The 26,765-nt window shown below is 44.5% G+C and overlaps 1 protein-coding gene across 4 annotated transcripts in view; it reads right to left on the reverse strand.

Moving 5' to 3' along the window:
* DISP1 (dispatched RND transporter family member 1) overlaps nt 1-26,765 on the reverse strand; it is a 101,161-nt gene that overhangs the window by 41,178 nt on the left and 33,218 nt on the right. For 2 of the 4 annotated variants that reach the window (XM_021679480.1, XM_021679479.1), the window contains exons 2-3: nt 12,081-12,257; nt 2,999-3,527 (exon numbers count right to left, since the gene is read on the reverse strand). In XM_021679480.1, coding sequence (XP_021535155.1) covers nt 2,999-3,510 — 512 coding nt within the window. In that variant the 5' untranslated portion in view covers nt 3,511-3,527; nt 12,081-12,257. Of the gene's footprint in view, nt 1-2,998; nt 3,528-8,792; nt 8,864-12,080; nt 12,258-26,765 lie in introns of those variants that run through there. The other 2 variants (XM_021679481.1, XM_021679482.1) reach the window with 2 other exon arrangements.

A 26,765-nucleotide genomic window follows, 5' to 3' on the forward strand; every position in this document is an offset into this window, starting at 1 on the left:
CTACGTAAACTACCTCATATTTGGTGATAAATGGAATTAAAATAGGGTATTACTATAATTCGTGCACTGATCTTAATTTTATCCACCAAAAGATTAACAGATAATGTTACAAAGCAAAAAAGCACACACACATTGATCTAATGAATCTTTTCGAGAGAGGTGCTGGAGCCTAAAGGGCCAAGAAGGGATAAGACAGAACCTATCACTTTATAGAAGGTAAGGAAAGACAGCAGCGTAAATGGGCCAGGATAAAATTACAGTTTCCACTTGACTGACCCTTTAAAACATTCTCTATGGCTTAAGTGTTTTATAAACAAAACTAAAAGACAAACGCAAACACCAGTCAGGTGGGCCCATTTGTGGCGTGGGTGCAGAGACACGTCTTTGCGCAAACCCTTCCCGTCCCCACTGGTGACTTCTATTCGCCCACAGCCCATGAGCTCCTTCTCGGCGACACGTCTCATGATTTCGTAGCAGTGGCTGGCTCTTCTGTCTCCCATCCTACCACCTCATAGTCTCATCTTGTTCAGAATTACATCTGTGATGCCCCGCATCACAACAGTAAGTACTGTTGATCATATAAATAAGTAAATGTATAAAATAAGGAAGTGGCTTTGGCAGGACACATTTTACAGTGAAGTATATGGCAGACCCAACTGCGAACAGACGTGCCTTTACAAGCATCTGTAAAAGGTTCTATGTTATACATAGTTGATCAAAAGGCTCAAATTCTTGAGAAAAATTCTATATGAAAAACTTCTATTCTACTTTTTTCTACAACTTTTTTTGATGGACAAATATGGCATTTTTATCTGTGTTTTTTAATGCCATTCTATTTATTTTATTTTTTATTAAAGATTTCATTTATTTATTTACTTATTTGCGAGAGAGAGAGAGAGAGTGCGAGTGAGCTGGGGGAAGGGCAGAGGGAGAAGGAGAGCATCTTAAACAGGCTCCATACCCAGCACAGAGCCTGACACGGGACTCAGTCTCATGACCTCTCACGACATCATGATCTGAGCTGAAACCAAGAGTCGGCCACTTAACTGACTGAGCCACCTCAGTGCCGTCCTATTCAAAGTTGTATGTACATAGCACTCTCATCCCTTTAAGAATAGGTTTTTCAGAAACGCTAAGCTAAAGTCATGAAAATACTGACAGGCCTGCTGTATTAAAAGAATTGGTTCCCTGCCCATAGCTTTAATATTTTCTCAAGTTTTTTAAAGGAGGGATCAGCCTCAAAATGTAGAACTATCTGTCTCCCCTCACACCCTGCAACCATATAACTGATGATTCTAATGCATCAATATCGATGACCACATAATTTCAAAGTCAATTACTTCCTCGATTTAATCCAAAGTGGTCACGCAGCACAATGCTATCAGGATTAGCGTTCTGAAAATGGCTTTGGCCAGTCCTTCCCATAGTTCTGTGACTAAAAGACTCTTGCCCCTGACGTGGAAAACGTATTTAGAAACTGCAGAAACACGCTGCAGAGGAATGTCCCCCAGTCCCCGAGCCCCACTGTCTTTCCCCATCTCTCTCTCTGCCCTCTTTTTAAAACAGTGAAACCAGATAATGTCAACAGCAACCCAAACCTGATAAAGGTGAAAAGGATCCATCACGTAACCCCTTTCTGGATCTGACTCCTTTTTTTACTGAGCTGTAACTGACATACAGCATTATATGAGTTTCAACATAATTTGATATTTGTATATATTGTGAAATCATCACAATAAATCTGTCACCACCCATAGTTACAAAAGCTTTTTCTTGCCATGAGAACTTTTAAGATCTCCTCTATTAGCAACTTCCAAATGCACAGCCCAGTGTTCTTAGCTACAGTCAGCACACCCTATGTACGTGACGCCCCCAGGACGTACTTCACAACTGGAGGTCTGATGGACTCTGTAGGTGACCGTGAATCTGTCCCAGGTACACAGTGGATTGTGGCTCAGCAACAGAAAGGAAAACTACGACACACAGCAGTTAGACGAGTCTTCCAACACTACGCTGAGTCGAAACTGCGGGACACTGGAGAGTACGTACTGTAGGACTCCATTCGCACAAGATCTCAGAGCAGGCACAACCAGCGCGCGGTTACAGAGCTCAGAGCAGCGACCAGGTCGGCTGAAGAGAGCAGGAACGAGGAGGAGGCAGCCGGAGGGGACGTTCTCCATCACCCCGGAAAGAAACGTTCCAAGTGGGCCGAGGTGTGGACCACGAGGGTCACCGCCGATCAAGCTGTGCACTTCAGACTGGCGCATCTCCCTGTGTGTAAACTCTAGCCTCATCAGAAAAGAAGAGTGCTCTCCCAGCTCACCGAAAGCTCATTACCTACGAATGCGAACTCATACTTGGTTGCTCCAAAGCACTCAGTATTTCCTAAGATACACCAACATCACTCACCTGCAGTGCGCGTGGAGGAGACAGCGGAAGACACACAGAACAGAAAGCACACGCTGGGACAGGGCAGGAGCCGGCCATGACACAGACCCAAAAATGTTTCACAAAACATAGTTTTCAAAGATCTACGCTACAGATCGACAGGTTCCCCCCTCGAGGAAAGGTCTGGTCTCCACATACTGATGGTCACCCAAACCACACGAACAGAGCTGGTAGACGCGGCCGCTCGGAAGCGTGAGGAAGCAACTGCTTCATTGTCATAAAGGTTGATGACCATCAAGACTCCTGTTCAGGCAGCCTCGTCACAGATGTATCCCCCACCAGTAGTAACAGCAACTGCTGATGGAAAGTTTTACGGAACTTTGTAAGTCAAGGCCACCAGGACACCGAACCAACTGGTAGGCAGGCAGAAAGTGCACGAGTGTCTGACGAAGAGCTCAATGGATGAGACAGGGACACATTATTTCATGTGCATTCTGGTTTTCCTTCTCTGACACATGTATCCTCCTCCTTTTGGGGCAATCAACACAAGCAGGGGCACTCGTGTGGGCTTGGTTGGATGCGAAGGCGAGCAGAACCTGTGCACACTCACCTGAAGCCAGCCGCATGCTGCTGCATGGGCTGGTGTGGGAAACGGCCGGGCCACGCGTGGTGCAGGCAGAAGGACGGAGAGGGCTGCAGGCAGCACGCAGTCTGGTAGACGGGCGAGTGGCTGGGACACAGAGGTGCAGAATACTCGGAGCGTGGCTGCGTGCAGCATGAGGCCAGAGCAGAAGGCGCGGCCGGGCCAGCCTCAGGGCGGCCCTCTGGGTGACTGCTCTGGCCGGCCAGGGGCTGATGGAACGGGCACAGGTGGCAGCACGGGGACAACATCGTGGGCACTCTTTGGTGGCTGTCCACGGGCAGAAAGGAGGACTTCACGGTGCCATTGACCTGCAGGCATCCATTCAGACTCACTTTTGTTTTTGGTGCCTCTCTGGGTGTGAGCTGCTGGGAGGCAAGGTCCCCATCACAGGCAGTGAGGGCGCCAGGCTTGGGGGCACTGGTTGCGCTGCTGCTGTTGCTCAGAACCACAAAATCACTGTTCCCGTTGCTCACAGCCATGTTCCAATTTCTTGGCCCTAAGAGAGAAAATGATATAAAACCAGCCAGTGCCAGGCAGGCAGGCAGAGACGCAGACAAGACAGGAAAGTTACTGGAAGGAGTCGAAATCGTGGAGGGAACGCAGCAGCCTCTACAAGGGGCCCAGCGGCCCGCAGCACTCGGGCCCATAGCTGCTCTGTGCACCCACCTGTCCCTCCCCACCTCTGCTTTTAACCCTTCTCTCCCCGTGCTTGTCCTTGGTGTGAAGTATGGAGTAAGACTTGGCGCATTTTAGGAGAGGACAGGGAGAGAGAGGGCACCAACATCGCCCTTCGACTCCTCACCCAGGCATGGGGTGTTAGGACACAGGAGTAATGACAAAATGAAGGGCCACCATGAGGGCAGTGAGTTGTCAAGGTTAAGATAATTTGAATAATCTTAAGAACATCTCATGTCTTAGAAAGATCTCAAGAACATATGATTTTTCCCCTAAGTCTCTCAAGTCCTAGAATAAGAAGAAACAAAAGAAAATATAAAGTAATCAGCTAAGCCAAGAATTGCTGCAGGCAAGATATCAGACACCAGAGTTTTTCCTCCTCAACTGATGACTATAATGCTTAAAAAATGAACAAGCCACGTAGGTTGCCAAGAACTTATTGCTTTGTCTTCTACATTATGTAGCATTGCTTGCACATGAGAAAATAGTATGAGCAGGATTTGTTTGAAATGAGATTTTTGTTTTTAACTTTTCTTCCTTTTACCAGAAGGTCCAGGCTTTCAATGTAAAGGAAAATTAACAAATTACCAGTAGCATGTTTCTGTCCCGTCAACAAATGAAAGCAAAAACACACAAATTCCTCCCTCCCCACTCACCCACCTCACCTCTGACCACATGCACAAAATCTGGGAATTTGCAGTAAGAACAACGGGTCACCCACTGCCGGGAGTCTGTTTAACCAGCACGTGAAAGCCAACGAGAAAAAAGCAAGAGCCCGAGCAGTTCACTAGCCCTTCAGGCAGGGCACTCCTCAAGCAGACAGAATAGCCTCCAGAGCAGTCTCTCCCCGGTCTCTCCCCGCCTCCTGCGGTCACACAGGCACCAGAAGAAATCACCTTGGCTCAGTCTGAGCATATGGTCATCCAATCTGGCAAACCTGGGCCCCTACCAGGAAGGTCCCGTGTGCATTCTCACCCAACACCTGCCCCATGGCAGGGGCATTTCTGAGCAGAGCGCACCACAGCGATGCGCAGTTCCAATCTGATCCTGGTGCCCAGAAGACGCTGGGCACAAATTCAGCATCATTACTGTATTTACCTTTTGGACAGAAAAAGACTACTCAAACACATGCACAAATTCAACATCATAAGAGACAGAAGAATTACATGGATGTCAAACAATTTCTTTGTAAATTATTTTAGTGGAAAGACAAAGAATCTATAAAACATCAGAATATACATAAAACCGGGTGGATGTTGACTTCTCTCCTCCTGTCTTATCACTTCTGAAAGTGGTCACAGGTCCCAACCTCCTCTGCAGGGACAACGGGGAGGGGTCCTGAACATGTAGTAAAGGCAGTTTCCCTCTCTGGGACAGGCACCCGGCACAGTATGCTGGCAGGCCCGCTGTCACCGGGCAGGGCCTCCCCTGGAGGATCTGTCACAGCAGCTTCCTCTCACCAAGAATGTATCCTCCCTTTTGCTAACAACAAAAAAAGCTGCATGCAAATGTCTGAGAACAATTAAGACATGAATCAGGGGGCACCTAAAGAGGCACTAGACTTTTCCAAAGCCAAGTGAAATTTAAGATGCTTGTTCGTACGCTAAAGTGCAAGGCAGCCTAGAACGTGTAAGAAGCACTAGCCACAGGACATAAATGCAGTCACTTCCCAGAACCAGACACTCGTGGACAAACACTCCACACAGAGACATCACGGGCTCCTCTCCCCCCGACCTGGGACCCTTGCCTTCTCTCTAGAACTCAGCCCGGCTGCCCCAGCTTGTGGGGTCTGCAGCTCCACTGACCCTGCCACCCGGAGGACCAAAGGGGGGATGTTTTCTCTGATTTGCTGGTTGGTTTTTACCATCAGGTTCGTTAATATCATCTCAGATAATCTATGTTGTCCATCAGTCCTGTCGATGCTAATCACAGCTGTCCCGGAAGTTATGCCGGCGCCAAGTGTCTAAGAACCACCTAATCCTCAAAGTTTTAACAAGAACCTGGGCTTTAGACAGTGTCCCAGCCTCTAGCAGCCTTCACAGCACCGTGATGTCCCTGTAGACTCTCCAGTTCCCTCTGTGTCCCCATCTCCCAACTGGACGCTTCTCCGGGGAAAGAGTTTTCTTCGTAACCAGAATCCCACGATCATTCTCTTACTTCTACTGCAAATGCATCATTAGGTGGTTACATAAGAGCTAAACAGACTTCTGTAAGCCGGCCAAGGGGCCTAATCACAGGTTATTAACATTTCCCCCCACCATTGGTAAAATGCAGTCCAAGTGCCAAATCATGACTGACAAATGGATTTTTGGAACATAACCTGTTTTTTAAATTGGAGACTTCTTTCAATGCAGTAGGAACTAGTAGAGAGTAAACAATCATTTGAACTCTGACTGGCTTGTATTTGAAGTAAGTCACATGAGCTTCTTATGATTCAGGTTCTTTTAATCATAAAATAGGAACAATCAAATTGACTAAAGTTGTGAATTATAAGCAAAAAATAATTAAAAGCAAAAACAGAAAAAAATTATTCTAAGAAATGTCTGTGGATTAAGTTCAGTAGATGTATTTGGCCAGGAAAACAGCAAACTTTCGATCTGAAGTCAAGAATGGAGCCTACACCCTTACAGAGAAACATCTTATTTCTTTAGAAAAAAATTTGGTTTGAGCCTAAGACAGAGAGAGCTAAGGGGAAAGCAGATGAGACAGAGGAAGAATCAACATAATAAAAAAGGAACTATCATGACAGATGTAATGCCACGTGATTATGTCTGCAGTGAAGTTTAAAGGAAGTTCTGGATCAAATGCACTGAACTGTTAAGTCACCCATTTTCCTCGCCCGTCACACACACAGGCAGCCAAAAGAAAGCTGTTCCTGAGCCACTGCTGGCCTAAGGTGTGACAGGGCCCCGTGGCCAGAAATTTGAGTGCATTTTCCTCTTGTTCGTGAACATAATGCACCAATATCAATACATTCAAAGCCACTAATCCCACATCCCTTATTTTACCTCTTCTCCTAGCGTTTTTATATACTGCTTCCGCAGTTTGGGGGCCATAAGGCCTTTGGTCAAGGACCATCTTCTGATAACATTTTAAAATTTAATTTCTTTTTTTCACTGAGCCTCAGTTCTTCCCATGTATTAATCAGGATAATAATCAATGTCCATCTCATAGGACCACAATGAGAATGTAAAAATGTTCTGAAAACCATTAAGGGCTTAGAAGAGGAAGGAAAGCTTCCACGTGCATTTGCGAGGCCAGCATTGCCCTGACAGTAAAAACACACAAGGACACTGCAAGGAAAAGAACTACAGGCCAATATCCCTGATTAACAGAGAGGCAAAAATCCCCAAGAAAATATTAGCAAACTGGGTTTGACAAAGATTAAAAGGATTATACACTGTGATCAAGTGGGATTTATTCCAGGGACACAAGGATGGTTCCATCCTCATAAGTCAGTCAGTGTAATACACCACATTAACAGAATGAAGGAGAAGAATCATACGGTCCTCTCAATAGTTGTAGAAAAAGCTTTTGACAAAATTCAACATCCATTGTGGTAAGTACTCTCAACAAAGACAGAACATATCTCAATGTAATAAAGACCACATATGACAAACCCTCAGCTAACATCATCCTCAATGGTGAAAATCTGAAAGCTTCTCCTTTACCATCAGGAACAAAAGAAGGATGCTTACTTTCGCCACTTTTATTCAACACAGTATCAAAAGTCCTAGCCAGAGCAATTAGGCAAGAAAAAGAAAGAAAAGGCCTCCAAGTCAGAATGGAAGAAAACTGTCACTCTTTGCACATGGCATGATATCATATGTAGAATACCCTAAAGACTCTACCACAAAACTGTGAGAATAAGTGAATTCAATGAAGTTGCAGGATATAAAATCAATACACAAAACCATAAAGGGCTGTGTATTTATAATGGAAGAATTATCATAACTGGCTGATTGAGTGTTAAGAATATAAAAAGATAAGGAATAAGGCTTCCTAGCTTTAAAGCCAATATTATGCTTTAAAAGAGCAGCTGAGGGGAGCCTGGGTGGCTTAGTCAGTTAAGTGTCTGCCTTCGGCTCAGGTCATGATCCCAGGGTCCTGGGATCGAGTCCTACATCCAGCTCCCTGCTCCGCAGGGAGCCTTTCTCCCTCTCCTCTGCCCACCCCTCTCCCCCGCCTCGTGTTCTTGCTCTCTAATAAATAAAAAAATTATTAAAAAAAAAAACCAAAACAGTGGCTGAGACATCTGTAGCTTAGAAGAAACAGTGTGGGTGGATCTGAGTTTGAAAGCTGACTCCACTGCTTTCCACCTTTGAGAATGTGGGTCAAATTATTTACACTCTTACAGTCTCTACTCTTGGCTCTTAGAGTTAAATTTCAAATGCAAATTAGCACAACCGTCTAAGAGAGCAACGTGGCACTCCTAATGAGAATTTTAAATACCCCCATCCTTTGACCATAGTACTACTAGGAATTTATCTTTTGGATATACTTGAACAATGTGTAAAGATAAATGCACAAAAAAAAAAAAAAAAAAAAAAAAAAATAAATGCACAAAGATGTTACAGACTGCCCCACTGTCTGTACCAGTGAAAACTGGAAACAATCTAAAATATCACCAATAGCAGACTTAAATTTTGTCATATCTGTACACTGGGCATTCTGCACAATAAAAAAGAATGAGTTAGATCAGGCTATATTACTATGCAGAGAAGTCCAAAGTACATCTTTAAGTGTAAATAAAACCTAGCTACAGAACAGCCTAATATGGTATGAATCCATTTCACTGAAAAAGGAGAGAGATACATATATATGGTTAGGATACACAGATAGTTTCTAGAAAGACATACAAAATGCTAACATTGTTTCCTGCTGGAGAGCTGGACTGGGAATTTTGGAAGGGTGGCGAAGACTTCCATATTTCATTTTCTGTAGCACTTACAACTTTTGCTATAATTGTGTCTTCTTTATAGTAACAAAATATTAATAAAACATATAAAGTGTCTAGCACAGAGACTAACATTGCACAAAAGGTAATTATCATTAAAATGTAAAAACAGAAACAAAGTTATTTTACCTTAAAGGATAACTAAACATCTATTCAGTGGATGTGTTTTACATTGTTTATCTTCTGAAATATATCTGCTGTTACAATAACACCCCACACAATATACTGAGTAACTGGATGAAGCAGGAAATGAACAGGAAGCTGAGGAGTAAGAACAGATGATACAGAGTATTCAGGACACGTTTCTATGTCAGGTTTCTGGAAACACACATGACGATCTATTGGACCAAAGCTATCTATGAACCAAGAAAAAGAACCATGACCAGTTCCACAGGTAGCTGGCAGACACCGTGGACACTGCAGAGACCCTTCACTCATGTTTCAACATAGAGAGAAAAGTCATTGGAGTTCATGTGATAACAGGGATCACACGAACACCTCCTACTCTGGTTTGAGACCCAGAAAACTTACAGATTTAGCTGTAGAATATATAATTATGCATAACATACACAATTGGTATAATAAATATAATAACATAGTAATACATATTTTTATAATATAAGGAAATTATATTTAAAAGACAGAAAGTAGGGATGCCTGGGTGGCTCAGTCAGTTAAGCATCTGCCTTCGGCTTGGGTCATGATCCCAGGGTCCTGGGATTGAGTCCCACGTCGGGCTCCCTGCTCAGTGGGGAGTCTGCTTCTCCCTCTGCCTCTGCCTCTCCCCCTGCTTGTGTGCTCTCTCTCTCTCTCTGACAAGTAAATAAATAAAATCATTAAATATAGATATTTTCTTAAAAAATAAAAGAAAGTAGTAGCTCATTGGATATATTATTGTATAACCACAGTAGGACCTGTTTGAGTTATGAAAATTTTATTCATCAACATATTGTATACGAAATAAGTTACAGGACACAGGGTCACAAAGGGGGCAAGCAAACTATTTAGGTGGTCAGCAGAGCACAGAGATCTCTAAAGCATTGCTATGCAAACCTCATTGTAGCTACCTGGAATTGAAAGTCAGGACTGTGAGCATGGCCAGAAAACTGCCAAGTTAAAATCTTTAAGGCCATGATGAAGAGAATACACAGATCTGTTCCAATCACCACAGTGACCTCTAGCAAAGCCAGCCCGACCTCTAACAAGGCGGGGCTCACCAGCTGGAGGAGCACCACCCCCACCCCCATCGACAGCTCCAGCATTTCACACGCAGGATCCCACTTGACTCAACTCTCAGAAAAACAGGTGTGCTAAAGAGAACTGGAGATCCAGAGTCTCAAATGGTAGGCCAGGAAGCCCGAGGCCCAGGGTTTCAGGGCCTTCTACTAAAGGACTCCATAAGCTCTATCACGTGTTCTAGAAGAACCCTCATCTTCGTCAGATGCATATCACCAAACCTAACAGTAAAGGGCAAGACAGGATCCCTAGCACGGTCCCATGCTCTAGCCAGTCACCTTTTTCAGAAGAGTGATGCTCCCCACAGCACAGTTTCACTGAGTAAAACAGAAAACACTAACCCAGTGCTTCTCAAACACAAGCATCACTTGGGGATGTTGCTACAATGCAGATGCAGATCCAGTCCACCTGGAGCGGGGCAACCTGGAACACACCTCACGCAGCAAGGCAAACCACAGACTCGCCAGAGCATCAGGCCTCAGTTACGGCAAAAGGCGCACAATTCAAGCAGCACGAGCCAAACAGGGAAAGGACAGGAGTGACAGAAACAAAGGTCTGCTGTTCCGATGAAGGCAGAGAAAAGTAACACATTTTAACAGGAGAGATTCTAGTTGGTAACTAAGTTTAAGTACAGCTTAACAAAGCGCTATGGGTACAGATTTTAATCCTTCGGGTGCAACTCACAAATACGCATTAAAGCACCGTGCCCAGTTAACTGGGTGAGACAGTCTTTTTCCCTCAAGTGGTAGCAGATATTAGGGGACGGATGTATAAAGACACACCAGGTATAAAGGCATTCAGTCACCTGTATCCATTACTTATCAAATTTGTTTTAACATGAAATCGTTCGTCTAAAATGGCTTGATGTTCATCCCAAATGATGGCCTCGTTTCTGATCACTATTAATACTTGGTGCTGTGGCCAGAGCATAGGTAGCTTCTCCAACTGCGCATGGACAAGGAGTTGTCCTGCAGGCTCTTTCCTGGAGGGGCTGCTAAGCTGGCCTGCAGAAGGCCGTGTCTCAGTCATGTTTTTCCCCTTAAAGGGCTATTAAAACTGGTTTTTTTATCTTCTGTGTCAAGCGCTTTCCTTACAATACCTCTTTGTAGATATTACTAAACCCACTACAGAGAACCCGGGGGTTCAAAGTATTGAAGTGTAACTGATCTAAATCACAGGATTGGGATTCCGCCCCGGACCAGCCCGCTGAGGCTCTCCGGCTACCTCAAGATGTCTCCAGGGCAGGGCCCAGCTCTGAGAGCTCCGATAGGACCCCTGGAAGCTAAAGAAACAAAACCCAGTCTGAAGGTCCACATGAAAAATAGCCTCTAAATTCAAGATTTCCCAAGACATTTTCAGAAGGTACAATTCAGAATCCAAGAGTGTCAGAGACATATTTCACTGAACTAAGAAGTGTTTTCCCCTGCCCTGGACCTGTGACTTTCGGGACTAATTCTGTTTTCATTTGTGGCTGGATGTAACACGTGTACAATAAATCATCTCTTCTGCTGTCTTAGCTGAAGAAAAAAAAAAAAAAAGAAGAAGTGTTTTCCATCCATGCATCATGTTATGCAAACCTGAAAAGCAAGTCATGCAGCGTTTGAACAATTTCAAAACGTAACTGTGACCTGACAGCGAAATCTGTATCTTTAATCAAAGACGCAGGCTTGTTAAGGAACTGACAAGATCGGTCATACGTGAGGAAATAGAATCTTCTCCCCTTCTGAGACAAGTTCACGAACTTCCTACCACTAAGCTCTCCTTCAACAAGAACACCTAGCAATATCTTCACTTAATCACCGATGAGGATTTCAAATGTTACAAAGAACTCTACAAAAATAAGGGAGTGTTGCTATTGTTCCCCTTCCTCAGAGATGGCGATAAATTAGAAGTTATCTCCCCCGAGAGGCAGTGGTACACACTGGAGCGCCCGTCCCCTGAGCACACATTCCGCGAGAGCCCCCTGGGTGCTACACTATGCTCTCCCCACACCAGGAAGAAGCAAACTGAGTCTGATAAAGACATCAATAAACTGTAAATGTGAAATGTTTCATCATTACAACTGTTCATGACATTTACAAACAGCTTCGTGATATGGAAAAAAAAATGGTCTGATAAATTGTCCCTCCCAGATTTACAACCCAAAAATATAAAGGTTACATAACCTTAGGCAGATCTTACAGTGTCACAGCAAGTCTGAAAACGCTGTTTGGGAAGCAGTCCTACGGCCAGCTAAGAGTCCAGTCGTCCAAGCAGAGACCCACGCGGGCAGGCGCCAGGGCCTTCCGGGCTGCAGAAACGCCAACCTCTGTTTTCTCGTGTGTTTTACGTCCAATGTGCCTTTGGTAACAGGTCTACCTGGGAAGGGGAATGTAAAATAAAGCTTCTGTTTTACATCTGGGATACATGATAGCCAAGAACATCTTTTTAGCATGAACGCTTGTCTCCTGAAATTCCTGTTTCACAAGAACTATCACTGCATTGCGGTGATGAGGACAGTTTTCAGAGATCCCTTTTCCAAGTTCATCCACAAAAATTATCAGTCTGCACGATATGCACCACGTCTCCCCACGCTCACGATACAGTGCCCTCTCCACACATCTATGCCCTTCAAAAAGAAAGGCTTCTTGTATCTCTGGGTTTCAATTTCACATGAGTTCACGGGTAAAACTAAGACTATGTAAAATAAAACCAGAGGAGTCTTCTGTCATATTAGTATTAATCAAAGGTCTTTGACAAAAGTTCTGGAAAGCCCTCCGATAAGGGTTCATCTAACCTAGGAGCCAGCCACGACCGGCCTCTAGACTTGGCCACAAGTCTGGAAGGGAATGTAATATATACAACAAATGTTCACAAAGTTATGAGTCTATTACAGCGCTCTCAACCCTTTCTGCACTTTAAAATCACTTTAGTAATAAAAAAAAAAAATTACAGACCAGGGCCTTGGCCCCAGAGGTTCTGACTGAATTCATACTGGAATGGACTGTGGTCATTAGCACTTTTTAAAAGCTCCTCAGATGATTCCAATGTGTGGCTAGGGCTGAGAATCACTGATTTACACTTCTTATTAATTACTGCTGATCAAGTCATAAGAGCAACCAACGGTCACTCAAAATACTCAACAGGCAGAAAATATTGCTTAAAATGCAGAGTGCTGCCCTCTACTCAAACACATTTGGAACCGGTACTCCACGTGAGATGTGCTTTAGAGCATTTAGATGGTCTTTCTCTAACAGTGAAGAGTACTTCTGAAGCTGTAAGGGTGGGGACGAGGGCGCAGTAAGGACAGCGCCTTTGCCCCACAGTCTGAGAGACAACGGCGCAGAATTCACGCGCATGGACACTGAGAAAAGGTGAAACGTGGCATCACGTGGCCTCAGACCCACGGATCATTTGACTGAAGTTTAGGATACAGCCCATTTGACTAATGAGTTTATTTAACCTTCAAGATAAATTAGGTCCCCAGCCTCTTGTCAATCTTCAAAATGAAGTCCCAAGCCCTCGTATTAAAAGAGCATGTTCCCTGAAGTTTTGTGCCAAGAAAAAAAAAAAAGAAAGAAAAGAAAAAGATAGTGCATTTTAAGCATCTTAAACGTTCTAATTCTTAGATCAGACAGCCTTCAGACACTGATAAGAATTACAGGGCACTCTGGCAATAAGCAGCAACACCACCCCCCGACACACCCCCCACCTCCCACCCCCTGGTGACAGGTCTGTGTTTAGGCCACAGGATTTCATCTGAAACTACTGCCTCAAGTAAAATCACACAACAGGCAACCTCGCAATCAGCGATCTCTCTGGGATACTGTAGCTCTTGCCCGGCAGAAACAGGATTATATTACGGAGCTTAACTGATGTGTTGAACAGATCACAAGTAAGCTCGAGGACACCAGGAATGTTAATACTTCACACATCTCAGAAACTTAAAACTGAGCAGCTAGCTCAAAGGAAAAACACGCCACCGAGATAAATCAAATCAAGAAAATTCAACTCCCACATATTATGAGGCAAAAGAATGTGAGAGAATTTTTCAAATGTCTTCCACAACACAGAAACCGAGATCAATCACCATAAAGGACTCCGGGTTGTCTGGTTTAGATGGTAACTGTTGTTTTTTAACACCACTCTTGGAATTATCTAAGCTTTCCCCACAAATGCTAACATGTCTGATAGCAGACTCCACGCCCTGCTGTTCTGTGACGTCTGAGCAGTAACAAATCCAATTTCCCTAGAGTGGCGTCCCAAATGGGCTCTTTACCCAGAGTCCAGCAAACAGCGTCTCAAGGGCATCCTTCACTCTACTGAGCAATCCCTCCAGGTACTTGTATCACACACAGTTAAACACACCCTTTTACTTAAAGAACTCTGAGATTTACCTGAAGCTTAGGAAAACATCAAATTCATAAAGCCTTTTTTTTTTCTTCCTTGCTTTGGATCAGTAAGTTCACTCTTCCTGAGAACCTGGGTGAGACTTTCATAAAGCTGTTTGTCTTTACTGACGTTATCACTACAAATGCTTGGGAGCTCGACTTGCTCTCCTGCAGGCAGCAGATGAACTGAAATCACAGTGACCGGCCATGGGGGATCCTTGTTTGCCCACAAAGGGAATCAACTCACATTTTTTCAGTGAAATAGGTGAAGGTCCTTTTTCAGCAAGCATTTACTAAGCAGCTACTATGTTCATTGCGAACATTTCTCTTGGAATCTGCATATGTGCACCTGCAGGGTATAAGCCTGCTTCCTGGTGATTAAATCGATAAAGCACAGAAATTCAGACGGAGCCAACAAAGGCCGCCCTCTTCCCAGTCATGCTTCTCTAAGTTTTACTTGAGCTACTTTGTTTTGTACTTTTTCTAAAAAGGCTGACAGGCTAAGCACCTTGTCTATCCAGTCCTAAACACCCACGTGTATTTCCTGTGTTAGGGTGTGATCAGGACTTGCCATTTTAAAGAAGAGACAGTGTTCACAGAGCCGGTGTGCCAAGGCTGCCGGCCGTGCTCTGGGTTACGGGCGAGGCGGGCAAGGCGTGTGCACCGCTCCCACCAGGCCAGCAAAAGGCACGAGACAGGCATGTGCAACCCACTGGCGCGCGGTTCCCCCCCAGTTGCCAACAAAGGCTGACCAGTTCAGTAGAAACTAAAGACAATGGGCTCAAGGTAAAGTGTGGGATGCTTCAGTGCTATGATACATAGATGCAGTGAGGTTTACATGTGTTTTCTGAGCTGCTTTGTAGGTCAACCATTTCAGACACTTCAACATTTTTCATAATCAGTGCAAACAGTTCCTGATCACAATCCTATAATTCACATCTAAGATGGAAGCTAGATGAAGCATGGAAAACACATGAAAATACTCTGCCTTATTTGTGAACACTAACACAAGAAGTTACAAATGTAGTAATAAAGTACTCCAATGTTCCAGATTGGCAATGAAAGCATTTAGCCTAGTTAGAGATGTAAAGTGTAGAAATAAATGACATAATGCAAAAAGATTATTTTCGCATTTTAAGAAGCAGAAATGTGTCAGCAGACATTAAAACCACGGGAAGCAGTAAATCCACTGTCCACAAGTGAAACATGCATTAGTTTGGAGTTTATTTACATAATTTAGTGACTCCTGAGGCTTCAAAGGGAACTACAGTTTTCTTAATTATAAATACTATGATCAAAAATAACTTTCATGTGGGTAAAAAGGATATATTCGTTCTTTTTCTTTCAATGAGACTACCCGTTAGAGAAAATTTTACTGTATCGTAAAGTGTGCTCTCAATTTCTTACATTACCACTGAAGAAACTCATTTATGGTCAATGATTTGCGTGAAATACCTCAGTTTTGACAAAGTTTTTATCTCCTAATTGCTTTAAAATTTACATTTTACTCTCAGACATATAAATATTTCACAAGTTAAACTAGTCTGAATTTCTCTGCCAGTGGCATAGAAATTATCTATTCTACTGTAAGCAGAAGTGAACACAGCAGGGATAAAATGGATGTTGTTTAAGGTATAGACTTGCAATGGGCAGTAAACAAGCCAGAGAACTCACGCAGGGCAATGAATCCACACAACAACACTGAACCACCATCATCAAACCTGCGAAGACACTAAAACTTCACTACCCCCGACACTGGACAGAAAGGGTAACTATGTAACGGGATAGCAGTGCTAAACATCACTACAGCAGCATTCATTGCTACAACATATAAATGTACCAAATCAACACACCTACGTCTTCAATTTACACAATGGTAAATGTCAAATGTATTCAATAAAAAAGAAAACACGTAAATGTGGCCCACGTATTCTGACTTCCACTCTGAGTGGTAAATCCAATTATAATGCACGAAACGTGTCATTGACTCAAACACAGCCTGAGGTCACACACAGCCTGCATATTTAAGATGAGCATTGCCATGACTTACGCTTGCTGTGGACCCTTAGTTCTGCGGTAGGTATCTTCACCAGACTTCTATCCATATAGATTGGAAGATGCTAATATTTTACCATCTTTTTCCGATATTTAATTCACACAAGTGAGTAAAGTAATTCCTAGGGTTCTACACCTAGTTTTCTAACAGCTAGTAACAAGAGAAGCACATATTTTCAAAATCCTCTCCTTTAGACAGAGGCTAAAGAAGACTCTCAAAGCATGAAACAACTACTTTTTTTTTTTAAGATTTTATTTACTTATTTGACAGAGAGAGACACAGCGAGAGAGGGAACACAAGCAGGGGGAGTGGGAGAGGGAGAAGCAGGCTTCCCGCTGAGCAGGGAGCCCGACGTGGGGCTCGATCCCAGGACCCTGGGATCATGACCTGAGCGGAAGGCAGATGCCCAACAATTGAGCCACCCAGGCGCCCCCAACATAAACTACTTTATTTAATTAATTTATTTTATTTTATTATGTTAAACTACTTTAAATCTGAGGTTTCCTCCTGACTTACTAAAGAAAGCACATTTTAATAAACCCAAGAAATGGCTGACCTTACCTTTCTGTGTCAGATCAAAATTCAAATAACCTTCATAAGATTTTTAATGCATTTAGATGCCATTCAAAGTTCATACCAAGAAAAAAACCTAGGAGTTGAAATTAAAATTCGATCCTAGAAGCAGAGAACAAAGTTCCATTTTTAAATAAATTCTCAAACAACTAATTCACGCATGCAGAATAAGTAAAGGTATTACCTTCACGTGCAAAGAAGAACGGTGGCTGGCTCGGTCTGCTCCTCTGCTCCGGAGGGACGGCCCCAGCAGGAGCTGCAGGAGTGGAGGTAGACGGAGTGCAAGCACAGGCAGAGGGCTTTGAATTCTGCGTGTGAGGGGCCGGGGCTCTCAGTGTCTGGGCTCCTACAGGACAGGAGCGCTTTCTCCCAGCTCCCCATGGAGGGGCAGGGTCTCGGCTATGGGAACAGCTGACACACGGGCTAGGGCTAGATCCGAGCACAAGGTCAGCAAGCCAGGATATGAAGGTGACATGTAATTTCTAGCCTTTTCCTGCTTTGGGCAAATTGCAACAAGGACTGTTTTTACTTAGAACTTCCTTTGATCTTCTGGATTTAAAGTTACTTAGTAGATAAAGCCATGTTAGCTGATATAATTTGCTTGCTTAGACTAACTTAAGCGTTACAGATTCAGTTTTCTGACACATGGGGCTACTACATTTAAACTAACACAAATAAACACCAACCCGTATTTATTTCCAAGTTCCGGGATTCTTATGTTTTTTCACGAATGTTGAGACTCTCCTTTTAGGGCAGAAAGTTCAGAGTTTTTAAAAGGCAGAGTCTTCTTTATTAAAGAGGAAAGTATTATTTAAAGCAGTGATAAGTGTTTTCCTTCAATTTTCCTAAGCAAAACAGCTGTTTGTTAAATGACTTTGACACTACTTTATGGACTTGTGGCCCTGATGATGTCATTAAATTCCACAATGTAAAAACCTTGTAAATCTGATATCTGCAAACAAATACTTTCCATTTACAGCCACTGGCAAATAAGTAATCATTTATTGAAACCCTGAAATCTGAGTCTTCACGCTCTCTAATTTAAAAAATGCATAAACTCTTTTAACAGGTTGTACTGATTAATTATGTAAAGACAGCACTTCCAAAAATAAAGAAGTTAACACCAAAAGCACAAGTAATCAAAGAAAAAATAGGTAACACTGGACTTTGTTAAAAGAAACTTTCGTACATTAAAGAACATTATCAAGAAAGGGAAGACAACTTACAGAAGAGGAGGCGGTATCTGCAAATCGTGCATCTAAGAGGCTAGTATCCACAATATAGAAAACACAACTCAACAATAAAAAGACGAGTAATACAATCTAATAGTCAAAGTTTTTGAAACAGTCATTTTTTCCAAAGAAAATGTATGGATGGCTAATATTCACATGAAAAGTTGCTCAACATCACTAATAATTAAGGAAATGCAAAATAAAAGCATGCCTATACCACTGGATACCCACTAAGATGGCTATAATGGAAAAGAAGGGAAGAAGGGAGGAAGGAGGGAGAGAGTTGGGAGGGAGGGAGGGAGTCAGGAGGGAGGGAGGGAGGAAGGGAGGAAAGAGTGGGGAAGGAGGGAGGAAGGAAGGAGGGAGGGAGGAGGAGGGGGAGGGAGGGAGGAAGGGAGGAAGGAGGGAGGGAGGAGGAGGGGGAGGGAGGAAGGGAGGAAAGAGTGGGGAAGGAGGGAGGAAGGGAGGAAGGAAGGAGGAGGGAGGGAGGAGGAAGGGAGGGAGGGAGGAGGAAGGGAGGGAGGGAGGGAGGAGGGGGAAGGAGGGAGGGAAGGAAATAGGTCTGGGGTTCCCTAAACAAATGGAACAGTCACAGTCACTGTAGGACCGCAGTGCCATGCCTAGCACAGTGGATCCTCAGTGTTTGTGGATTCCATATTTGCAAATTTACCTATTGGCTCCAGTTTATTGGTAACCCCAAATCATCCTGGCGGTGGCCTCACATTACTTCCAACATGGTTGTGCACAGAGTAGTGAAAAATTTGAGTCCTCCAACACGCATGCTCCCACGTGATACTGAACACCGTGACGTCCTGTCTTGTTTTAGCTCACATGCGGTAAACAAGCGTTCTTTTCTCTATTTAGTGCCATGTTTTTTCACATTTCTGTGCTTCTCATGGGCAATTTCACTGTTTAAAATGGCCCCAAAGAGCAGTGAGCAGTGCTGCCTGTTGTTGGTAAGCTCAAGAAGGTGTGATGTGCGTGTTAGGTACGCTTCCGTCAAGCAAGAGTTACAGTGCTGTTGGCTGTGAGCTCGATGTCCACGAACCAACACGTTAGATAACGTGTCTGTCAACAGAAACACACACAAAACAAGGTCATGTACTGACTGGTCATCCAACCTGAAGCAAGACGCGAAGGCACCTAATCCTGCATTTCCCTTTATTTGGTGTCAGTGGCGACCGTATGGAATAGAACCACCGCGAGCAGCAGAGGACTGAAGCACTGGTTCCTACAAGCACTTGCACATGGGTGCTCAAAGCAGCGTTGCGATCGTAACAGCACGGAAGGAACTCAAACGCCCATCAGTGACGCATGGACAAACAAAATGCTGCACGCACACAACGCAACGTTATTTAGCCATACAGAGGAACGACATGGACGGACCTGGGAAACAGGACGCTAAGCGAAAGGTCACACATTGTATGGCTGCGCTTATAGGAAACGTCTGGAAAACTCAAATCCATGGAGACAGAAAGCAGCCGAGTGGTTGCCAGGGGCTTGGGGGGTGGGTACGGATACGGGAGTAACCGCTACCAGGGAGGCGGTTTCTTTTTGGGTGATAAAAATGTTCTGGAATTCAACAGTGGTGATGGCGCATGACCTTGTGAATTTCTGGAACATGGATTTTTATCTCAATAAAAAAAAAATAAGTATAAAGTTCCAGCCATTAGACCAGAGACCCTCCAACTTGAGAGTGTGACAGAATGTCCAGGACAGCTCGGAGAAGGCAGACTGCTGCATCCCATCCCCCCAGGGCTCCAATCCTGAGCGTCTGGGGCCTGAGTCCCCAGGTAATGCAGACCCTGCTGATCTGAGACCACATTCTGGGAACCAGCATATTAAAGACACTATGTCCCGGGGCGCCTGGGTGGCTCAGTTGGTTAAGCAACTGCCTTCGGCTCAGGTCATGATCCTGGAGTCCTGGGATCGAGTCCCGCATCGGGCTCCCTGCTCAGCGGGGGGTCTGCTTCTCCCTCTGACCCTCTTCCCTCTCGTGCTCTCTGTCTCTCATTTTCTCTCTCTCAAATAAATAAATAAAATCTTTAAAAAAATAAATAAGTAAAAAATAAAGACACTATGTCCCTATGTTGTACACCTGAAACTAATATAGTAGTTTGTCAATTACACTTCAATTAAAAATAAAATAATTGTAAACATCAAAAAAAAATAAAGACAATGTATGAGCTCCTCGAGGGTAGGAAGGTAACTTTTTCCCTGTTTCCTCTAAATTTACATATGGAAGAGCCAATCCGGGGGAGAAGAAGATAGGAAGACAGAAGAGGAGAAACATTTACTCAAGTAAATACATTAAAACATTCGGTCTCTGAAATCGTAGGGTGTGTGGATTCCATGTCATACGTATGCCATATGCTGTAAGACCAAAAAAATCTCCAAGAAAGAAAGAAAAGAACTAAAATGAACACGAAGGTATTTTAGCATTCTTTGATGGTTTGAACAGGACTTTGGTTCAGTTTATTAAAGCAGCTAAACCCATTGCATCGTGCTTGCTGCGCAAGAAATGCAAATAAGGTTCTAGAGTTGTCGGTCCCATAAATTACCTCAAGAAACCCATTAAATTAGTTAGGGTGCCACAGAAACCAAAGACCCGAACTGTCATAAACTTGCAAAGTCTTATTTATATTTTTCACCAATATTTACTTTATTTAAAAATGTTGGGTCCATGTTAAAATAGACAATTTAAAGTACCCCTCTGGTATTGTCAGATGGACTACATTACTATTTTACAATATTACAATAGCTTCAGTATGTTTCTCAATATACTATTTAGAGTATAAAGCGATTGCTAGTAAGTTTACAAAGTTCTCATGATCTCTGAAAACAATATCCCTTTTCTCTGAGGTCCCATTATTGAGGGACCTATCTCCCTCCAGTAGTAGACAGACGGGAGGGTGTGCGACAGGACAGAGGCAGGAGCGGGCGGGGGGGGGCACAGCACAGGGCACTCGGCAAAGGGAAGACGGGTCTGCTGATTTATCAACTCTTTCACACTGGAACTCAATCCAAAATGTCACTCCAGGTCTTGCTGTATTTATGAACAAACCCATCCGATAATCTCCGGCGGGTGCCGCAGAGCAGGCACGATGCGGTGAAGCACCGCGTCAGCACAATCATCTTAAAGGACCCGTCTGGAGAAGGGGATCATAGGGACATTCTGAAAGTCATACCCCACATCGTACTTCAACGTCTCTGCACATTGCTGGGGACACACTGAGGCCGTCAGCCTAGAGCATGCGGCTGCCCCCATCACAGCCACTAATGAGGATCAGTGCCTCCTGCCAGCCCTGTGACCCTCAACTATCACGCCCCCAGATCAGCAAAATCCACACACGGCACGCATAGATGGTCTCACAGATCCCTCCCAGCTCTGAGTTCAGTTTTTATGAATTTGGGCATCACTGCAGATGAATAAAATAAGTCCCAGGTTTACTCTTCAAATCTACACATTTGACGCTGAGGTAGTGAGTTGGGAGCAAGACCAAACTGCACGCAAACTGGAGCAAAACCAAGCATCAGCCTCGTAGATTCCTCTCACCGGACACATTTCTTAATGTTAACAGCTTCTTTTAAAATCCCGTTTCTTGTTGAAAAGCCTGCCACCAAAATCAACAACTCTTACAAACGGACACTTTATGACCTTGCTTACCTTCCAGTCTGACATCCAAGGGTCTGCTTGGCGAAGCGGTCCGGCCCTCGGCCCTCACTCCATCCTCCTCCCTTCTCACTGGCTCCTACCTGCAGTCCTGTGGTCAGCATTCACTTACTTCGCTACCCGCCCCGGGCCGGCCTTTCCACGGCCCCCGCTCCACTTCATCTCCTGCTCCTCTGGTTTACTCCCAGGTTTGGCAATGCTACTGAAAAGCCACCAGACAGGGAAGCAGAGACCTGACCCGATGCACACTCTCACCTCCAGCAGGCTGTTCTGTCCGTGCTGCTGAGATTCACCCCCCCCCCTTCTCTGAAATCCCGCAGGGGCTGCTGAAAGCCTTTCCCGTGCTCCCTACCTTCACCCTCTCCCCAAACAGTGCTACCTCTTTAATGGAAAATAATGAAACTATTTGGCTACGGGTTCCTTCAAATGTTATCATCTTTCCCTTGAACTTTTTTGGGAACTCCTCCCCATCTCTCACAATGTCTGGTCCACTTTCCTAAATTAACTACTTACACACTGTATCTCTGCCATCCAATAAGGGGGCCACAAGCCACATGTGACAATTTACATTTAAATTAAAATTCCACGAAACTGGAATTTCAGCAGGTGCCCCGCAGCACCCCCCAAACACGCACAGAGCTAGCAGAGCGTGCACCTGGCCCCCCCAGCAGCACGTATCGGTCCCCCTCTCTCTCCTAGGTCCACTTGCATCCCCCCAGCCTAGGAAAGTGAGCCTGGTGTTGCCTGCTGGTGCTCAGGCTGCTGGTCCAGCATTCCTCTCCTTGCCAGACAGCTCCTCTCACCCCTTCTCAGTCCTACCCATCGTCTGACCAAACCCTTCCTTCAGAAACGAAAGTCGATGGTCCTTTCTCAATACTCACTTTCTTTAAATTTCTTCACCTCCGGAGTGCCTGGGTGGCTCAGTCGTTAAGTGGCTGCCCTCGGCTCAGGTCGTGATCCCAGGGTCCTGGGATCGAGCCCCACATCGGGCTCCCTGCTCAGTGGGAAGCCTGCTTCTCCCTCTCCCACTCCCCCTGCTTGTGTTCCCTCTCTTGCTGTGTCTCTCTCTGTCAAATAAATAAATAAAATCTTTAAAAAAAAAAAAATAAATTTCTTCACCTCCTAATGCCCCTGGCAAGACTCTCTTCTCCTTGCTCAGTCTCTGCTGTTCTCATGTCCTCTGCATCCAGGACCTCGATTCCATTTTCCTGGAGGACCCTCACAGTCCTCTTATTCTAAATCTTACCGACAGCCCAGGCTCTTGTCAACTGTCTCCTGCCTGTATTGTCACATTTAACTTCTTTTCTTTTCTTTTAAGATTTTATTTATTTGAGAGAGAAAGAGAGCATGAGCGGGAGGGGCAGAGGCAGAGAGAGAAGCAGGCTTCCCGCTGAGCAGGGAGCCCGACGCGGGGCTCGATCCCAGGACCCTGGGATCATGACCTGAGCTGAAGGCAGATGCTTCCCGGACTGAGCCACCCAGGCACCCCTGAACTTCTTTTCTAAGTTCCATTTCTGCAGCTCTTGCTGCCTCGGGACATTTCAATATATGAGTCCTGTCAGCAGCTCAAACTCAATACAGTCGTCCCCCCAATCCATGGGGACACGTGCAAGACCCCCATGGGCACTGAAACCACAGACAGCACGGACCCTGCGTGACCATTCCTACACAGACACGCCAAGGATGAAGCCTCATGTATGAACGAGGTACAGGTGGGATGAACGACAGTAACTCATGATAAAATAGAGCCATCACAACAATACGCAGTAATAACAGCATGTGGACGCGGCCTCTCTCTCTAAACACCTTCTTCCTGTGACATGGGCGTGTGACACCGTGCCAGGCCACCCCTGACCCTCTGGCCACAAGTCAGCAGGAGGGTCATCTGCTTCCAGACCGTGGCTGACTGCAGGGAGCGGAACCCTGGGAAAGCGAAACCCAGGAAAGGGGGGCGGGGGGACTACTGTATAATTGTCTCATCATCCTCAGACAGCCTCTTGATTTTCCTGTTTATTTATCCTCTCAGTCACTTAAGCCCCGAACTTTAAATATGTATTTATGAACACCTGCCCTGTGCGGGGGTCCTGACCCTCACACGGCTGTCTGCCCACACTCATCTGTCCTTGAGACGGAGCCACTGCTGTGCACACCGGAGCCTCTCCTTTCCAGGCTGCCCAGTCTGCCCTCAAACCACTGCTGCAGCCTCAGCCATGCTCTCCCTCATTTAGGCAACCCAGAGCTTCCAGATTCTCCATCAGAACAGGCAGATCTGGTCACGCTGCCCCCAGTCCAGGAAACACCAGCAGCTGCTCCAGGCACACGAGGTCAAGTTTAAAGTCCCTGGCCGGCACGCAAGACCTTCCACTCTGGCCCTTCCTACGCGGTGCTCTTGCCAAACAGAATGTGCTCCAAACACATGCACACACACAGCATTTCAGTGCTTTTGCCTTCCTTCACCCGTGGCAGCGACCTCTGCTCACCTTTCCTGCGGCCACATCCCATCCATTTTTTATAATACATGACGGGTAACATGCTTCCACGAAGCCTTCCCAGACGACCCAGCCTGGAACCCTCTTGTCCTTCTCTGAGTTCTATGACCCTGACATCTCTCTTACAGCATGTACCACACCTTAGTTCTTTATCATGGTCATTTTTAATAAAGATTTTATTTATTCCAGAGAGAGAGAGAGAAAGAGAGAGGAGGAGCAGAAGGAGAGGGACAAGCAGACTCCACACCGAGCCCAGAGCCCCATGTGGGGCTCAATCCCACAGCCCTGACATCATGACCTGAGCTGAAACCAAGAGTCAGACCCTTAACCGACTGAACCACCCAAGCGCCCCTATCTTGGTCATTTTTATACCTCTTTCACCCCACAAACTCTATCACCATCATTTTTATACCACTCCGGAAGATCTAGTACATGGCAAGTACCTGACAAGTATTTATGGAAAAGAATGATGTTTTAAAATTTTTTACCATCGTACTATTACTTTGGTACATTACTACTACTTTGTTAAACAGAATAAATGTGGTTTTGGAATGCAAAATAAAATTCGGTATACAAAATCTTTTTTTTTTTTTAAAGATTTTATTTATTTATTTGAGAGAGAGAGAGTGAGAGACAGAGAGCATGAGAGGGGGGAGGGTCAGAGGGAGAAGCAGACTCCCTACCGAGCAGGGAGCCAGATGCGGGACTCGATCCTGGGACTCCAGGATCATGACCTGAGCCGAAGGCAGTCGCTTAACCAACTGAGCCACCCAGGCGCCCCTACAAAATCTTTTTTTCTTGCTGATTTCTATGGGCCCCAAGGACCACTTCACTTCCACTGTGGTTATGGGAAAGAAACAGCCAAGATTCAACATATTTTAAGTATAACTGCAATATGTTGCACTATTGTCTGCTTGTAAATTTGGAATAAATTGCTGCTGAATGATAAGAAATATCAGCGATTGGCTTTTCATGCTTTTATCCAAACCAGTGGAGGTCACTCCAGCAGCTAATATGCAAGCTTATTCTTGGGAAGTTTTAAAAGTTTATCTTTATTTTGTTTCTAAGGTAGGGTTTTCCTTGGCATTAGCATAAATATTCTTAAACAATTAACACAAACAAAATTTTTCTCTCATAGTGAGCCATAATTCAACTTTCTGCATAACTGCCAATTGGTCTTATGCTGGCCTAAGTGATAAAGTGTCCTGGAAACAAGGGGATCTGGGAAGTCTTAGTTTTCATTCACTACATCCTTTGCTTGATTTGATTAAACACAAGGAAACTTTACACATTTTATCAATAATCCAGAAGGCATTTCGGTCATCAGGAATGAAATTTACATATTAATCTATATACTTCTAGAAATTTTAGTGAAGATCAGAAACTGGGGTACATATTTCAAAGCAAAATGCAAGGAGATTATTAGTAACTTTCACAGAAAAGGTAGTCTTCTATTTTCCTGTGGAGAAAAAAAATCTGACCATGCAATACTAAAATAGACAAAAATTCGAGCCCTCCTTAACCTAACCAAAAGTTAAAAACCTTTTTAGGGGCGCCAGGGGGGCTCAGTCATTAAGCGTCTGCCTTGGGCTCAGGTCGTGACCCCAGGGTCCTGGGATCGAGCCCCGCATCGGGCTCCCTGCTCAGTGGGAAGCCTGCTTCTCCCTCTCCCATTCCCCCCCGCTTGTGTTCCCTCTCTCGCTGTCTCTCTATCTGTCAAATAAATAAATAAAACCCTAAAAAAAACCCCAAAAACCTTTTTAAATGTGAATACCAACTCAGGTAGGTTAGTTTGGTTGGATTTCAGGAATTTTGGTAAACATTCAGTCTTTGGGTGCGCAGCCTATTTCAGCAACAGGAGAGCCTCCTCCCACTGAAAGCATCCGGAGTGCGTTATGTTTTATAGGAGGGGAGGAGGCCCAGAGCGGATAGTTTATATCAAAAACAAGCCAGAACATTTCAGCCATAACAAAGTAACTAGACTATAGATCATCTAAGAATATAATCTTGTCATGCATAATGATTTAAAGGCAAAGCATAATGCACCCATGGGCTCTGGAGAGTTTCCAAAATATTTTTGGTCTGTGATATAGGATTTCAAAGGAAGATACTTTACTTTCACAGTTGATGCTCCTGCTATGAGATATACTCCTCAAATGAAGACCACTGTGTCTTAATTCTTAATCTAGTTAGAATATTATTTTAAGGGTTTCAGCTGCACTGCTACCAAATAAATCTAAATAAATCTAAAAGAATATGGTATGTGTAGATTAAGAGTGGGATTATGACTAAGAGACAGAAATTTTTTATTAGAAGCCAGACTTCTAATATTTATGGAGAAAGTTACACTTACTTTCTGCATGTCATGAAATAAAAATACAGGCAAGTTTGGGGCACCTGGGTGGCTCAGTCGGTGAAGCATCTGCCTTCGGCCCAGGTCATGATCCCAGGGTCCTGGGATCGAGCCCCGCAT

Source organism: Neomonachus schauinslandi, chromosome 6, assembly GCF_002201575.2.
Source record: "Neomonachus schauinslandi chromosome 6, ASM220157v2, whole genome shotgun sequence".
In the NCBI taxonomy this organism is placed as follows: Eukaryota; Metazoa; Chordata; class Mammalia; order Carnivora; family Phocidae; genus Neomonachus; species Neomonachus schauinslandi.